This window comes from Sorex fumeus, unplaced genomic scaffold, assembly GCF_029834395.1.
Source record: "Sorex fumeus unplaced genomic scaffold, SorFum_2.1 ptg000063l, whole genome shotgun sequence".
Lineage (NCBI taxonomy): Eukaryota > Metazoa > Chordata > Mammalia > Eulipotyphla > Soricidae > Sorex > Sorex fumeus.
The window spans coordinates 80,692,035-80,708,306 of NW_026606120.1; the positions used below are offsets into that span (position 1 = coordinate 80,692,035).

A 16,272-nucleotide genomic window follows, 5' to 3' on the forward strand; every position below is an offset into this window, starting at 1 on the left:
TTTAGCCAAGCAATTGCATGCAAGGCAAGTGTCTTTACCTTCCCTGCTCTCTCCAGTCCTGTGATTTTTTTTTTCCTAAATAATAATTTTAACCTGAGGCTATTACCACACCCACATTTTTCTAGCATAAACCTTGGGTCAGGGCAGGGCAGTATTACTTTGGGAGACACTGGACTAGATCTTATCCTGTGATTCTAAATCTAGAGCAGTGCTTTTTAGAGTATTTTCAGGATCAAGTCTCACATAAATGTACGCTTGGGGTCTGTTTGTTAAGTGTAAAGGTCACTTGAGTCTAAAATATTTGCAAACTGCTAACTTAGAGCAGTGTATAGGTTATATTCAATTTTTAAATGTTTCTTTTTGCACAGATGCTACTGCATAATGCCTTGGTATTTTACATATGACAAATGAAATGAAGTAAATGAAACTGATCTAAGAGGAAGCATCTGTGATAAAGGGTGAAAATAAAATTAGAAGAACAAGTACTTGAAATAATCATCTAGTAAAATGTTTGAGATAATTGACAAAGTGCTCACACTTCATCATCATGCTGGGGTATCACATAGTTTTCCTAATTTAATGGGAACTCTTCCAGAAAAGGTCAAAAGGGAGGAAAGGCATTCCTGCTGCTTATAAATAACTTTCTTTGCATTTTTATGCTAAAAAATTGTATGTAAAAAGTATACCTGTTTATATGTAAAATCTGTGAACAAAAATGAAAATTCATTTCCCCATGGAGCTTCCATTCTGATAAAGAGAACTATAAGAAAATTCTGTTGCAGATCTGGATCTATAGGTTGGTGGTAGAGCACATATACCCCACATGTATGAAACTGGATAAAGCAAAAAAAAAAGAAGTATTTGTTAATGGTTTAATGTATCATTGTAGGAAATGTTACAAAATGTCCTATCTCTTAATAATGCTGTAGGGATACTTTTAGAATTTCCTACTTTATTATGTATTGAGAGTACCATAGAAAGATTATTTCCTATAGTTCTTTTCATAGTGGCCTCCAATGGTACTGGAAACCTGGGGCCCATTACCAGTGAGTGGACTGGGGGTAAAGGGCAAGGAAGTTGTGCCAGAGATCAAGCGTGGACCTGCCAACGCAGGGCCTATGCCTCACACCTTCGATCTACCTCCCTGGCCTGTTTTTGTTCACATAGGAAGGTACCACCCTCAGCTGTGTATTTGATGTTTGGAGGTCATAGGACTACCCCCATTGCTCCCCAGGGGGCTACATGGTGTCTGGGATGGAGCATACTGGCACCTTGTCCTTCTCAGGCATGGACTGACCACTTGAGCTAGTTCCCCTCCAGAATTTGTAAAGTTTTTTGTTAGGTTTTTAGTTATGTGGGTTTTTTTTTCTTTCCTTTTTCTTTTTTGGTACACACGTGGCAGTGCTCAGGGCTGCTTCCTGGTCCTGTGCTTAGGGATCACTCCTAGCCAGGAATCAAATATGGGTCAGCTGTGTGCAGAGCAAGCACCCTTCCCACTGTACTATCTCTTTAACCCCCAAAATTAGTGAAATTTTTAACCATCAAATTTTAAGTCTTCACAATCAATCCTCTGGGGACTGGAGAGATAGTACAGAACATGGGACACGTGCCTTGCATATGACTGACCTTGTTCATTCTCCTATACCACATATGGTCCCCTCAGTACCACCGGGAGTGATCCCTGAGCATAGAGCCAGGAGTAAGCCCTGAACATAATCAAGTGTGGCCCAACTCCCACTCCCCCAAAAAGTGTTTTGTAAACATAGCATGTTGATAGACAGAGTCATTTAGGAGCCAGAGAGACAAAACTGGTTAAGGCATTTGCCTGGCATGCAGCTTGACCCCTGTTGATCAGCAGCACTGCATACGGTCCCCTGAGCACTACTAGGTGTGGCCCAAGATCTCTCCCCCCAACAAAAAAGAGAATCATTTAGGCAAATTAATTTGTTTTTATGTTGTTTCTTACTACAGCATGAAAAGAATAACAAAATATTTCTCTCTTCTGTGGAATTGAAATGCTTGGTCATAGACTTTTTTTAAAATTCTGTAAACAAGTTTCATGCTTTTAAAAAGAATAGAACTTGGGACCAGATAGTATAGCTGGTAAGCTAACTTGCATATGGTTAACCCAGCTTCTATCCCCAGTATCCTATATGGTCCCCTGAACCCTACCAAAAGTGATTCCTGAGCAGAGCCAGGAATAAGGTGCCACACCAAAACAAAACAAAACAAAAAAAAATTCTGAAGTTAGATCTCTTCCTAGAGGAAATATTGGAAATGTTTTCAAATGCTAAGTGGACAGCTGAACTCTCAAAAATATTTTAGTTAATAGAATAGAATATCTTATTTGAAATACTAGTTCTGAAGCCTTTGGCCTTGTGCCCTCGGAAATAACTTAGTGTTTGTATCTCAAGATAATTTAAATCTGAGATGTTCCTAAGAGTCTTTGTGGAGCCCAGAGAGATTAGGGCTGGAGCACAATGCCTGGCATGTATGGGTTTGATCCCACCACCACATGGTCTTTTTAGCACTGTTGATTACCTGGTAGGACCCAGTACCACTCGGTTTGATCAGATTGCTTAAACAGGCCTGAGCATTGAGGCATCCAGGCTGGGAATGGTTCCCTTGCTCTTTGGACTGCTTGGAAGCTTCCCACACTACCCAGAGGAGCCTTGTTTTGTTTTGTTTAGTTTTGTACCACACCTGTCGGTACTCGGGACTACTGGCTCAGCACTCAGAGATCACTCCTGACTCTGCTTGCGGGCCCATTTGGGGTGCCAGGAATTGAACCCAGGTTGACCTTGTGCAAGGCAAGTACTCCATGCTCCCCCCATCCTGCCGCCAGTTGGTTTTGTTTTTTTTTTTTTTTAAATAAAATAAAAATAAGTTGGCGTTATTTTGAGATTTCTATAGGAAAAGGAACTGGTTTGTTTTGTATGTCATGAATAAGTGACTCCCTTTGTTCTTTCTAGCTGGCTATGGCTTTACTTGTGTAATATTTATAAAAGGTTATTTTGTATTAAAATCAAACTTACAGGATTGACTCTTGAATTCTAGACTAACTTTGAATAATTGGACCTGCAGATTGATTATCCACCATTTGAAAAAAATTTTTACAATGAACATGAAGAGATAACCAACCTCACACCACAGCAGCTTATAGATCTCCGGCATAAGCTCAATCTTCGGGTAAGGCAAATAAGCTAAATATTCTTGTTTTTTTTTCTTTCTTTTTTTTTTAAATTTTAATTTGTTCAGAGTATTACTTACCCAAATTAAAGAGAAATAAATTGCTAATGATCACTGAACCATCTAATTAGAATAGTAAATATATTGTGTGGGTTTGCCTTCTTGATTTTATTTTTGCCGCTAGCTGTTTTAGAATAGAATTTTTTTTTCCCTTTTATGTAACATACACACGTGCTCTATTGCTTTTTGTTAAAACAGTGAATTACTGTGACCTTAAAATTAATTTAGCAGGCATTTCTTCATTGAGCATACTCTAAGAACTGTATTGGATAGACTAGAGATGAAAGTTAGAAGCCAGTATCTTCAGGAAGAGGAAAGAAGATTAATACAAGAATCTGAAGTCTTAGAATATTTTAAAATTAATACATGATTTTCAAGTGATATGCAGCATACTTTTGTTAAATAAAGGAATTCACGCCATAAATAAATATGCCTGCACTAATTTCAGAATAAAGGTTTCACACCTTGATTCCAGTTGATACCATGAGTGACTCATACTTGAGTGTGGTTGAAGTAATACAAATTGTAGCACAGGTAAGGGGAGAGGGAAGAAAGAGAGAAGGAGAGAATAAAAATGAATGTATGTGTTGGTATGTACAACACACCCACTCCCAGAGAAAACAAAAATAATAATTTTAGTTGAGATCCTGATTGTAAGTACTAGTCAATATTACTGAAGAAGCTTTGAATCAGTTATCACTTTAGAGTCAACACTGAGATTAATCCTCGTTCCTCACTTGGGTACAGTTCAAACAATGCTTGAAGGTTGGCTGGACCATCATTAAGTATGACATCAACTCTTTACGCATGATTGAGAATGGAAATGGTAGATAATATCTTTGTAATCAGTGAGTATAGATTTGTCTTATTTGAAATTCATTTACATTCCATTTTATTTCAAGAGTAAATTTTATTTTTGTCTGCCATCTGGTTAATAGTAATGAAAAGTGGACTTAAAAAGTACATCATTGCCTTATTTTCCCAATTTATTTTAGTGCGTTTTATTTTCTTAGGAAAAAATGACTTGTGACATATGTAACAATCATCTCAATATTTATCATGGGGATTTTGTATAACATTTATGTCCACTGCTTTGAGTTTTACCTTTTCAAACAGTGTTCATTCTACCCTTTTTTTTTTTTTTGGTTAAATTTAAGCACTGTGGTTTACAAAGTAAGTTGTTCATAATATAGTTGTTATGGCCATTCACTGTTTCAGCACCAATCCTACCACCAGTGTGACCTTCCCTCCATCATTGTCTCCAGTTTCCCACCCTCCCACCCCGAAGCCTGCCCCTTTAGCAGGCACAACATAATTATATTGCTTATTAGAATTAAATAGCTAATGGAACTATCAGAAAATACTTCGGTAAAAGAAAATTTGTGGAAATTATTATATTTCACCATGGGGTCATTAAATCCTTGTTTGAGGGGTTACTAAGCTGTTTGTTACTAGCTGAACTTTCTGTGTTAACTGTTTTTATTTATTGAGCTTAGTTGGCTTCTATGCTACTTTCCCATTGAATTTGATGTGCTCCTACTGGGCTGTCAATATGGTGGAATTTGGTATGCAGCTTCGTGTGCCAGGAACTCCAGGATCTGTAGAACCGGGCGGATGAGTTGACATGGTGGAGGCTGTGGGATGTCGGTGTAGCTACTGGGACTTCCAGAAATAGGGGGGGTGGAGGGTAGGCTGCACACTCCCACTCTGAAAAGATACCAGTTTTTAGCCTGAAAACTTCGCTTTGCATTTTTACTTCATAGTCAAGCTCTGTCCTAGGTACAGTAAACAGTGTTGAAATTTACACCACTGTTTTTAAATGCAAGTCATTCCTGGGAGTTGTCCTTATCTCTAGGTCTCTGGTGCTGCACCTCCTCGACCAGGAAGTAGTTTTGCTCATTTTGGGTTTGATGAACAACTTATGCACCAGATTCGGAAGTCTGAATATACACAACCCACTCCAATACAGTGCCAGGTAAGTAAAAGATAATAAAAGAAAATGAAATATAAAGATATTCAGTGGTTATATTTATTTACAAACAATTCCAAGCAATAAATAAGTTTTCAGTGTAAAGACATACACATAGACATACATGGGGCAAGAGAGATAGTACAGTGGGCAAAGTGTTTGCACACAGCCAACCCAGGTTTAGTCCCTGGCACCCCATAATGTCCCCAGGTCTGCCTGGATTGGTCCCTGAGCACACACAACTCCCATCACTCCCCCAAAAAAACCGAAAATGTGTGTAGACATACAGAGCTTCCAGATATTTCTGCTGTGGTGTAGCTTTAATTTTTGGTTTTTAAAAAGGGAAGAAGGGAGATACATTAAATTTGAGAGTATTATGAAACCTTTATAAAGAGTAAAGAGTAAAAAAAGTAAATAATTTACCACCCTGACCACTTTGTAAGGAGCTGGAATGTGTTTTCTTTTTTTAAATTTGGTAAATGTTTTGAAAGTGAGATCTGAAGAAGAGTTTGGCCTAAATTTAAACACGATTTGTGAACAGTACCAGCTAGCACTAGCATTTCTTTTTTCCTATAACCTGAAAAGTCTCGTAAGTGAAAATAATAGCACTTGCTTTCCTCATGTATATGAGATATATTTGTTCCTACATAGAAACTGAGAATTTTCTGCAGTTTGAGTTTGAATGGATTAAGATAGTCTCAAGGAAAAAATATTTTAGCAGTCCACTTGGGCTGGAGTGATAGCACAGCGAGTAGGGCGTTTGCCTTGCACACAGCCAATGTGGCTGACCCCAGTTCGATACCTCCACCCCTCTCGGAGAGCTCCGCAAGCTACGGAGAGTATCTCGTCCTCACGGCAAAGCCTGGCAAGCCACCCATGACGTAGCTTGCCACACGTGTCATATTTGATATGCCAAACAGTAACAATAAGTCTCACAATGGAGACATTACTGGGCCCGCTCGAGAAAATCGATGAACAATGGGAGGACAGTGACATCAATCTGCTTAGATGATATATTGTAAATTCTGGGGGCTGGAGTGATAGCACAGCGGGTATAGTGTTTGCCTTACATACGACCAATCCAGGTTTGGTTCCCAACATCCCATATGGTTCCCTGAGCACCGCCAGGAGTAACCCCTGTGCATAGTCGGATATGACCCAAAAAGCAAAATAAATAAATATATGCTTATTATAAATTTTCAATGACTTTGTTTCAAATAAGATGGAGTCATTTATATTTTGTAGCTTGTAGCTGATTTCCGTAAATAGTTTCAAATCAGGAAGGCTTGGGAATGCTAGATATTTTTTATTAGTTAAAAAAATATGCATAGGTTACAATATTTTTGTTCTTTTGGAAATGAATATGATTCCCAATCATTTACCTTTCCCAGGATTTTCTCTAGCATATTTTTAAAATTAAAAAACTGGAATCCAAATAGACCAGTGATATGAACACATGTTTTACATGCAGGAATCCCAGATACAAGCCCCCAACACTTTATATGGTTCCCTGAGTACTACCCGGAGTAACCCCCAAGTACCAAGCCAGAAATTGCCTGTGAGCACAATCAGGTGTAAAAACCCCACCCCCAAGAAAACAAAATAAAAATAAAATGAACTTGAAAATGTAGGGTTTGGTATATGTCTCAGTTGATAAGGTGTGTGCCCTAGATATGTGGGCCCTGGATTTGATCCCTGGCCTTCTCAAAAAGCTCTTTTTCAGTTTAGATTGGATATACATTTTTTTTTCTCCAGGGTGTGCCTGTTGCCTTAAGTGGTAGAGATATGATTGGCATTGCCAAAACAGGCAGTGGAAAAACTGCAGCCTTTATCTGGCCTATGTTGATTCATATAATGGACCAGAAAGAATTGGAACCAGGAGATGGGCCAATTGCAGTGATTGTGTGTCCTACTAGGGAGTTGTGCCAACAGGTAAGTGCTTTATGTAGAATATCTTCTAACATACTGTATGTGTCCTGGCAAGAGAAGAGAGTCAAGTGGATAGAATTACCAGGAAACTTTTAAGTTTTGTTGAAATATTTAAGAACTTGGTCATTTAAACAAATTTTAAGTACATGATTCAGTGTCATTAAATGCCTTCACATTGTTTTGTCAACCAGGAAACTTGGAAAACGTGTATTACATATATGTAGCTACTAGCATATATCCCCCTAAAATGTATCCTTTTTAAGAGAAAAAATGTATATTATGGAACTTGTTTGTATAATGTAAGCTTCCATATTTTTTTCTTGCTGGGTTAATTTGTTTTGCTAGATAGAAAAGCAGTGTCAGAGTCAGGAAGAGATTCGGCAGAAAGAAAAGCAAGATTTTTAGATAGTCTATTGAGATGTGTAATGACACCTCTAATATTCATTTACCAAATGAAGAAAATTGTGATTCTAATTTTTTTTTTAATAATACCATCTTTGTGTTTTTCAGAACTCTTTTTGGGTTGTAACAGGTATTATTGGTGTTAGTTTGTTAATATGTTGTTATTAACATTATAGATTCATGCAGAATGTAAACGGTTTGGGAAAGCATATAATCTTCGATCAGTGGCCGTGTACGGAGGCGGGAGCATGTGGGAGCAGGCCAAGGCTCTTCAGGAAGGGGCAGAGATTGTTGTGTGTACTCCAGTAAGTATGTTTTCAATGTTAGAAGTTTCTCACATCTCTTGGTATGAGAAGATGATTAGGTTATTGGAGGAAACTTCCCCTAAGATACGCGTTGAAGCAGAATTTACAATACTGAGAAGTAATAGCTTAAAGTGTTTGGTTTAGTTCTGAGTTAAATAGCAACCCGGCTATTTTCTAACATACGTATATAGCAACAAATACTCTCTTAAATTTCTTGTAATTATTTTTCTTGGGGAAATGGATCTTTGGGGACTGAAGAGATAATGCAGTGGTTACGGGGTTAAGGCACTTGCCTTGCATATGAGTGACCTAGTTTGGTTTCTGGCTTCAAGTTCCCCGGGCACTTCCAGAAATGACCCTGAGCACAGAGCCAGGAGTAAGCTCTTGAGCAGAGAAAGGGAGAGAAAGAGGATCTGTATTTCTTAACATGACTAGAATTGCCTAGAAGAATGCAGTCTAAATGTTTAGTTCCACCAATAAGCTCTTACATTATTTCAGATGCCCTAGAATAGTTCTGGCCATTTTTGAGTTTTGAGAATTTCTGTTCTCTAGGCTACTATGGTAGTGCTGTTATAGTATGAAACTTGGGCTTTTACTAGTTGCATGGTACAACTATAACCTTGAAAGTTCTTAAATGCCTTTAATTATACTTACTCATTTTCTGGATCTCATAGGGTCGATTGATTGATCATGTAAAGAAGAAAGCTACCAATCTTCAGAGAGTGTCTTACCTTGTGTTTGATGAAGCAGATAGAATGTTTGACATGGGATTTGGTATGCCTTTGAATGCCATTTTTTTATCTCTGTCCTCATACTGGTTTATTCTGTCTTGCTAATTATTTTTCCTTCTGTGTAAGAGAAGCTAAAAATACTGAGTGGGAACTGTAGAGATCTAGATAAGACATTAACCTTTAGAAATTCTTTCAGGAAAAGAATGTTAAGACTTGGTTGGTTTGAGGACATTTATATAAGTGCCTTTGCTGGATAGAAGGAAAGTGTTTCTGAATCTTATACTAAATGGTATGGGGAAGGAAATGGGTATGTTGTTACTTAAGTAGTAGAGCACATGTCAGGCATGTTCAGAGTCCTGAACAAGATCCCAAGCCCCCAGCATTGTCTGGCCCATTTAAAACACAAGCCAAAAAAAAAACCCAAGGTGGGAAATCACCCAAAAGTCTGGAGTACATCCTTTAGACACTCAAGTTTGATGCCAGGTGTCATATGGTCACCTGAGAGCACTGCTGGGTGGCATACACTCCACCCCTGCCCTGCCCAAGCATCCTGCTAGGAATAGTATCTGAACATTGCCAGGCCCAAGAACGAGAACAAAATGATAGGTTTGAGGAGTTTCAGTTATTTTTCCAGTTTCTATATTCTCATAACAAAAATATTACCTATCTGTACTATATAGTTGTGTTATTAATTCTATTCTACTCTTCTATTTCTTCCAGAATACCAGGTGCGGTCCATTGCAAGTCATGTCCGTCCTGACAGACAGAGTATGTATGAAAGTTTTTTTTTTTCTGAAAGTTTTATTAAGTCACTGAAACTGCTTTATAAAACAGTCAAGATTATGACAACAAAAATGATCATGTGGGGGCTGAAGTGATAGTACAGTAGGTAGGGTGTTGCCTTGAATGCGGCCGACTTGGGTTCAATCCCTGGCATCCCATTTGTTCCCCCAAGCACCACCAGTACTTCCTGAGTGCAGATCCAAGACTAACCCCCTGTGCATTGCCAGGTATGGCCCAAAAGGCAAAAAAATAAATTTTCTTTAGATCATATATATATATGTATATATACTGGTGAGAACCATAAATGACAGTTCATTTGAGCGGGACTTGATACTAGGATAAACAGATATGACTTGATTATTTTTGTTGATAATAAAAACAAGACCAGGAATTAAATGACTTATCCCAGTTTATTAGTTGGTAGAAGCAATGTCAAGAGCCCTTTTATGAACCATACTGACAACCCATGTCTTAAAGTATGAAAAATAGGAAATTTAAATATAGAATAAGTTTTCTGTAGAGAACCAATTTTTTTTAAACTAAATTTAAAGTTCAGGTGGGCTTATTTTTAAAGCCTGAATATTCTGAATGTCATTAGGAAGCGTACTGGGTATTCAAAAAAGAATGGAATATTTTTAACAGAATCTGCTTTGCTTTTAGCTCTCTTATTCAGTGCAACTTTTCGGAAAAAAATTGAAAAATTGGCCCGAGACATCCTGATCGATCCTATTCGAGTCGTGCAGGGAGATATTGGAGAGGTAAAACTACGCAGGGCTGGGTGGGATCCACAATGTGTTGCTTCTCATGTTAGGGAGATGTAAATTAATATCTTGCTATCGAGTGGGGGCAGAAATATATGTATTTATAGGCAGCAAGTTCCAGCTTTACTTCAAACACCAAGGGAGACTCCAGAGAGAATAAGGTGCATGTAATGCCAGTTAAATCCCTAGCACTACTGTGGCCCGGTTTCCATCACTGTTGTGCCCTACCACTACCAAAATGGGATTGCTTTTTTTTTTTTTTTTTTAGTAAAACAGTTTTTAGAGAAATATGCGGAGTGAGAAAGCTCTAGTGCTAGGAGTATACATCTCTAGATGTATACGGTTGAGATGTGGTCAAATCTTCAGGATAGTCCCTTTGTGGGATTGGCATTTTCAATGATTTTTGGAGGCTGGCACGGCCTGAAGTGGTGTGATTTAGAAGACACACTAGTGAAAGAGTTAAGAGTTTTTCTTCTTACTATATATACAATCTGTGGAATACTTTTCTGAATTGTGATTTGGAATTCAGTTAATGCTGCCATGAGAACTCTTGAAATTGCTTACATATTAATTCCTATAGAAAGTCCCAGGCCAGAGCAATAGTACAGAGTGTAAGATACTTTATTTGCATGTGGCCAATGTGAATTTGATCTCCACTCACATTGAGCACCACTAGGTGTGGCACAAAAATAAAAAGAACTGTGAATTTAACATTTGAACTTTGTCTATTTTTTATTTTGAGTGCATTTATGTGCACGTCATTATAAAAGGAGCAGTAAGGATAGAAAAGGTGCTTTATGGGAATAATGTTTATAGGCATTTCAAAATGTATAGCAAAATGTTGAGATTACAAATTGCTCATATGTATATACACACTAAGTGAGGTGGAGGGACAGATAGCAGTGAATTTTGAGCTGCTCTTCACTTGCTGAAGGAAAGTGGAAGAAGAGGAATTGTTTCTTCTTGATACATGCAGAAATGTGATGTCTGGTCTTTTTTCAGGTGCCATGTCACAATCATCTGGGTTTTTTTGTTGTTGTTGTTACTGTTGTTTTCAGGCAAATGAAGATGTGACACAAATAGTGGAAATTCTCCATTCTGGGCCCAGTAAATGGAACTGGCTGACACGACGTCTGGTGGAGTTTACCTCTTCAGGAAGTGTCCTCCTCTTTGTGACTAAGAAAGCCAATGCTGAAGAGCTAGCCAATAATCTTAAGCAGGAGGGTCATAACCTTGGGCTGCTCCATGGGGACATGGATCAAAGTGAAAGAAACAAGGTCATTTCAGACTTCAAGAAAAAGGACATTCCGGTCCTGGTTGCCACAGACGTTGCAGGTAGAGTATGACATTCTCTGGAGCACTTAGGTTTCTATGCCATAGGGCAATCTGTGTGAATATGTAAGATGTATGTATCTGAGTGGGTCAGCTGCAACACGCCTTTCCGGCTTGGCACAGTGCATGCAGCAGCCACAGCTCAGAACTAACCACAACTTGGAGATTTGAGTACTTTTCTTTGTCTCATTTGTCTCTGCAACAAGATTTCTTGTGATAGAGACTAGGAAAAAACTGAAGAGGCAGTTACATTTTAGTCTGTGATTTTGTGTCTAAATATAGATTATATCAATTAGTTGGTATAATTCACTCCAGATTTGACAGGTTTTTGGTGTTTCATTGAGAAAGGGTGAACCTGGGACTCAAACCCAGAGCCTTCTCCATGTGAATCTTGTGCTCTATCACTTGGAGTATAGTTTTTACTATATATTTTTTTTTTAATGCACAGGGGTTACTCCTGGCTCATGCACTCAGGAATTAACACCTGGCAGTGCTCAGGGGACCATATGGAATACTGGGAATTAACCTGGGTTGGCTACATGCAAGGCAAACACCCTACCCACTGTGCTGTCACTCCGGCCCCTACTTTTTACCTTTGTAGCTGAATTTAAATAGCTACTTTCAAAAACTGGTATTTTCTTCCAGAAAGGTAATTTCTGTGCTTCAAGCCATATTTGATGCTGGTTATAATTTTTGTGGTCGGGGGAGGTAAAGGGGTACAGTTGCTGGAGATTAAACGAGGGCCTCATAATATGCAAAGCATGTGCTTTGCCACTGAGCTACATCCCTGGCCATAATTTAATTTTGTGGCCACACCTGGCAGCACTGGGGTGGGGATATGGGAGGGATTATGTAGTGCTGGGCATCAAACCCAGTTGCTCAAGTATATGCATTCCAGCAGTTTGATGCACCAGCCCCTCTGGCCATAAATTTTAAAATACATCCCTGGTAAGACACAGGCCATGACAGGTGACTGATGGCAAAAAGCATTTGTTTTCCAAGGTTAACTTAGATAATATAAAGAAAGGTTTGGATTCAGTGACTTAGTGGTAGATTCAGTGCCTTCTTTACAGGCTTGAGCCCAAGAGTTCTGTCCCGGGCATAACTGCACTTTACTGGTTGCAGTCTTAGCAGTGCTATTTGGATTCTTGGTGCCTTAATACCCATGTGATCTCTAACATACTGCAACCAAGTGTGTGACCCCTGGACGTTTTAATAATAATGACAGCAAAAATGGGGGAGGTCAGAGAAAGTGAAAAACACGATTTTCTAGAGGGTTACTTGGTGTTTTGAGTCCCAATGCGAAAAAATAAGAGGACTTGGTTGTTTTTTATTTTCAGCCCGTGGTCTAGACATCCCTTCTATTAAGACTGTCATTAACTATGATGTGGCACGAGATATTGACACTCACACTCACAGGATTGGCCGTACGGGACGAGCAGGAGAGAAAGGAGTTGCCTATACCTTGCTGACCCCTAAGGATAGCAATTTTGCTGGTGACCTTGTCCGGAACTTGGAAGGGGCCAATCAGCATGTTTCTAAGGAACTTCTTGATCTGGCAATGCAGGTAAGGGGTTGGATACATTCAATTACCTTAGGTTATAAGAGTAGAGCATAAGGCTGCAAATTTAATCCTTGGTGTTGCTTGCATGCGCTGACCAGTGTGATCTTAACAGTTCTGTTGCTTGAGCAGGGCAATTCTAATGTCTGTTATTGGTCCACAAGTGACTTCAGGCCATACTGAGCCAGATATGTGAGCACCACAACTAAAATGTTGTGAGTACTACAGCCAGGAGTATGTGTGAATTTCAGTAATGGCAGCAACAACAAAGGGAAGCTGGGGAGAATACAAGAGAAGAGACTTAAACATCTGAACTGGTAACAGAAACTTTTAACCAGTAAGGGGAGATGTTTTGGTGGTGGTGAGGTGCACTAACTGCACGTCAGGTATAGATTCGTGTTGCGTGACATGAACATTCATCTGATTTGTCTTCTCAAACTTTTCTCTTGGTAACATCAAACATTGAAAGCTTTTCCTTGTCTAAGTCTATCCCTCTGTATAGCATATTAGTGAGTAAATTACTCTTAAGAGATGACGACTGTTCTCTCTACTGCCCTTCTCCTAAATAGTTTTCTCTTTTGCAGGCCTAAAAATAGGCTATCTTATTAGTAGTAGTTGTAGTAGAATTGTGGTATTTTAAATAGGCTATCTTAAACATAGTATTTATGTTCATAGACTTAGATCTGACATGTGAACACAGCCTCCTCTAGAATTTAAAACTCAGTGAGTCTACTGAATTGAAACCTGAGTCATCTTTGTATGGATATAGTCCTGAAATTACAAGAGTTCAGAATACAACTGTTTCTTCCCTATAACTGGTCAGTTCTAAACTGAATTTTTAGAACTGGTACATTGTGTCTTCTGCATTTCCCTCCAGCTGCCTTAGAGTTCCTATGGTCTTGTGATCAGCCTCCCTGACCAGCACCTATCCCTAATTGGCTGTACCTCTCAAGTACTTCACTTTAGGGGTAACATAGTTGTCATTCGATATGCCAGACACAGTAACAACAAAGTCTCCAATGGAGAAGTTACTGGGCCCGCTGGAGCAAATCGACGATCAACGGGAGGGCCTTTACCTTTACCTTATAGTTGTCATAGACGCTTTAATCACTCCACAGAGGTTTGCATTATGAAGAGAATGTGAATAAATCTGATAAGCAGTGTTCTGGCAGCAGTCAAGGTCAATGAAAGTTTAGTTTTAGGGGTTATATGTTGCTTCTATTCCTGGGAGGTCTGCTTTTAAGAGTTGTTTCAAAGAAATCTCACCTGACACCTTATTTAGTTGTGTTTTCATTTTCCTTTGCTCTTGAACCCACCAATTCTTTAAAAGCTGTTTTTATATTTATTTTTGGTTTTTGAGCTATATGTGGAGCTGATTAGGGGGCCTGGGTCCCAGGCCTGTAAAGTTTGTGCTTAGTCTACTGAACTATCCTTCTAACCTTAAAAGCTTGATTTTTATGTCCAGTTGTCTATATTATAGATTGCTTGAGAAATAGAAAATAATTTAATCAGGTTTTTTTTTTTTTTTTTTTTTTTTTTGCTTTTTGGGTCACACCCAGCGATGCATAAGGGTTACTCCTGACTCTGCACTCAGGAATCACTCCTGGCGGTGCTTGGGTGACCATAGGGGATGCTGGGAATCGAACCCAGGTTGGCCGCATGCAAGGCAACACCCTACCCGCTGTACTATCACTCAAGCCCCAATCTCACCAAAATTTTGAGTCTCCTGACAGATTTGTCAGTTACCTAAGGAAGCAAATCTGTTGTTTCTGTGAAGTTTCCTCTTTACATAACTACATTAGTTAAAGAGGAGACCAAAATCTCTTCACATTTTCCTTTTTAATTTTTATTTATTTATTTATTTTGCTTTTTGGGTCACACCTGGCGATGCACAGGGGTTATTCCTGGCTCTGCACTCAGGAGTTACTCCTGGAGGTACTCGGGGGACCTATGGGATGCTGGGAATCAAACCTGGGTCGGCCACGTGCAAGGCAAACGCCCTACCCGCTGTGCTATCGCTCCAGCCCCTCACATTTTTCTTTTTTAATTTCCTCTTTGATCTCATTCTTTTCCTCTGCCCGACTTTTCTTCCCCTGGCTTAACCTTTTATTGTGCTTTATTCAGAATGCCTGGTTTCGGAAATCCCGCTTCAAAGGAGGGAAAGGCAAAAAGCTGAACATTGGTGGAGGTGGCCTAGGCTACAGGGAGAGGCCTGGCCTGGGCTCTGAGAACACGGTGAGTTGAGAATACACAATGATCATAGGACTGAGTCCTGGATTGGGTATTGGACTCCTGTTACCTGCCAAAGAAAAGGAGGGATACTGTGTTCAATTTGATTTGAATTATTACCATTACTGAATGGCAATGATTCTCAAATGTTGTGACTTCTTGCTGAAGAAACACCTATGTAACACGTAGTTAGCTTACTATGCACGTTGAGAAATCAGTCCAGATTAGCATCACTTCTCAAGCTAATTGTCCTATAACCTGCTGCTAGGAAGACATTGCCAGAGATTGATTTGTCAGTTAGCTGCATCAGTATAATTATACTCAGGGATGGTTCCCAGACTTTAGGAAATCTCGTCAGAGAGAAGAAACAGAGAGCAAGCAGTTATAAAGCAGGCAGCAAGACCTCTTTTATTATGTCTTTCCTGAACCAAGGAAGAATGCTCCCAGTTAGATTTCTGGAGCAGTAGTTATCTTGGTATCATGATCAAGTGTATGTTCCTACATTACAATAGAGATGATGCAGGACTAATGCAGAGTCTAATACTGTGTAACATGTGCCAGGGTCTTTCTAGGCAGTCACTCGTAATCAGTCTTCACTACTACCAGTGGCAGTACATACAGATGGAAAATCTTGGCATCCAAAGTTCACACTGAAACTGAGACTCCTAAGAGCCTGGATTGAGAGCCTGTGCAGTTAGGCAGATGATAGACTGCTTTGTGACCATTGAACATCTAAAAACAACCAGGTTCCATTTCAGCTTTGGGTAAATTGAACTGGTCTGTGACAGTTGACTTTCCTACTTATTCTTTCTACACGGCTATTTTTGTGTTTTGTTTTTAATTTTAGGACCGAGGCAGTAACAACAATGTCATGAGCAACTATGAGGCTTACAAGCCCTCCTCAGGAGCCATGGGAGATCGACTGACAGCAATGAAAGCAGCTTTCCAGGTATGACACAAGCACTTAGCTAAGGGCTTTCAGTAGTAACTCTTGGACAATGATGAGGGGGCACTTTATCGT

At 39.3% G+C, this 16,272-nt stretch overlaps 1 protein-coding gene across 1 annotated transcript in view; it reads left to right on the forward strand.

Moving 5' to 3' along the window:
• DDX42 (DEAD-box helicase 42) overlaps positions 1-16,272 on the forward strand; it is a 40,301-nt gene that overhangs the window by 21,963 nt on the left and 2,066 nt on the right. The window contains exons 7-17 of the mRNA XM_056127454.1: positions 3,085-3,189; positions 5,105-5,224; positions 6,974-7,150; positions 7,726-7,854; positions 8,529-8,628; positions 9,306-9,353; positions 10,029-10,126; positions 11,188-11,464; positions 12,802-13,028; positions 15,147-15,257; positions 16,099-16,200. Coding sequence (XP_055983429.1) covers positions 3,085-3,189; positions 5,105-5,224; positions 6,974-7,150; positions 7,726-7,854; positions 8,529-8,628; positions 9,306-9,353; positions 10,029-10,126; positions 11,188-11,464; positions 12,802-13,028; positions 15,147-15,257; positions 16,099-16,200 — 1,494 coding nt within the window. The remainder of the gene's footprint in view (positions 1-3,084; positions 3,190-5,104; positions 5,225-6,973; positions 7,151-7,725; positions 7,855-8,528; positions 8,629-9,305; positions 9,354-10,028; positions 10,127-11,187; positions 11,465-12,801; positions 13,029-15,146; positions 15,258-16,098; positions 16,201-16,272) is intronic.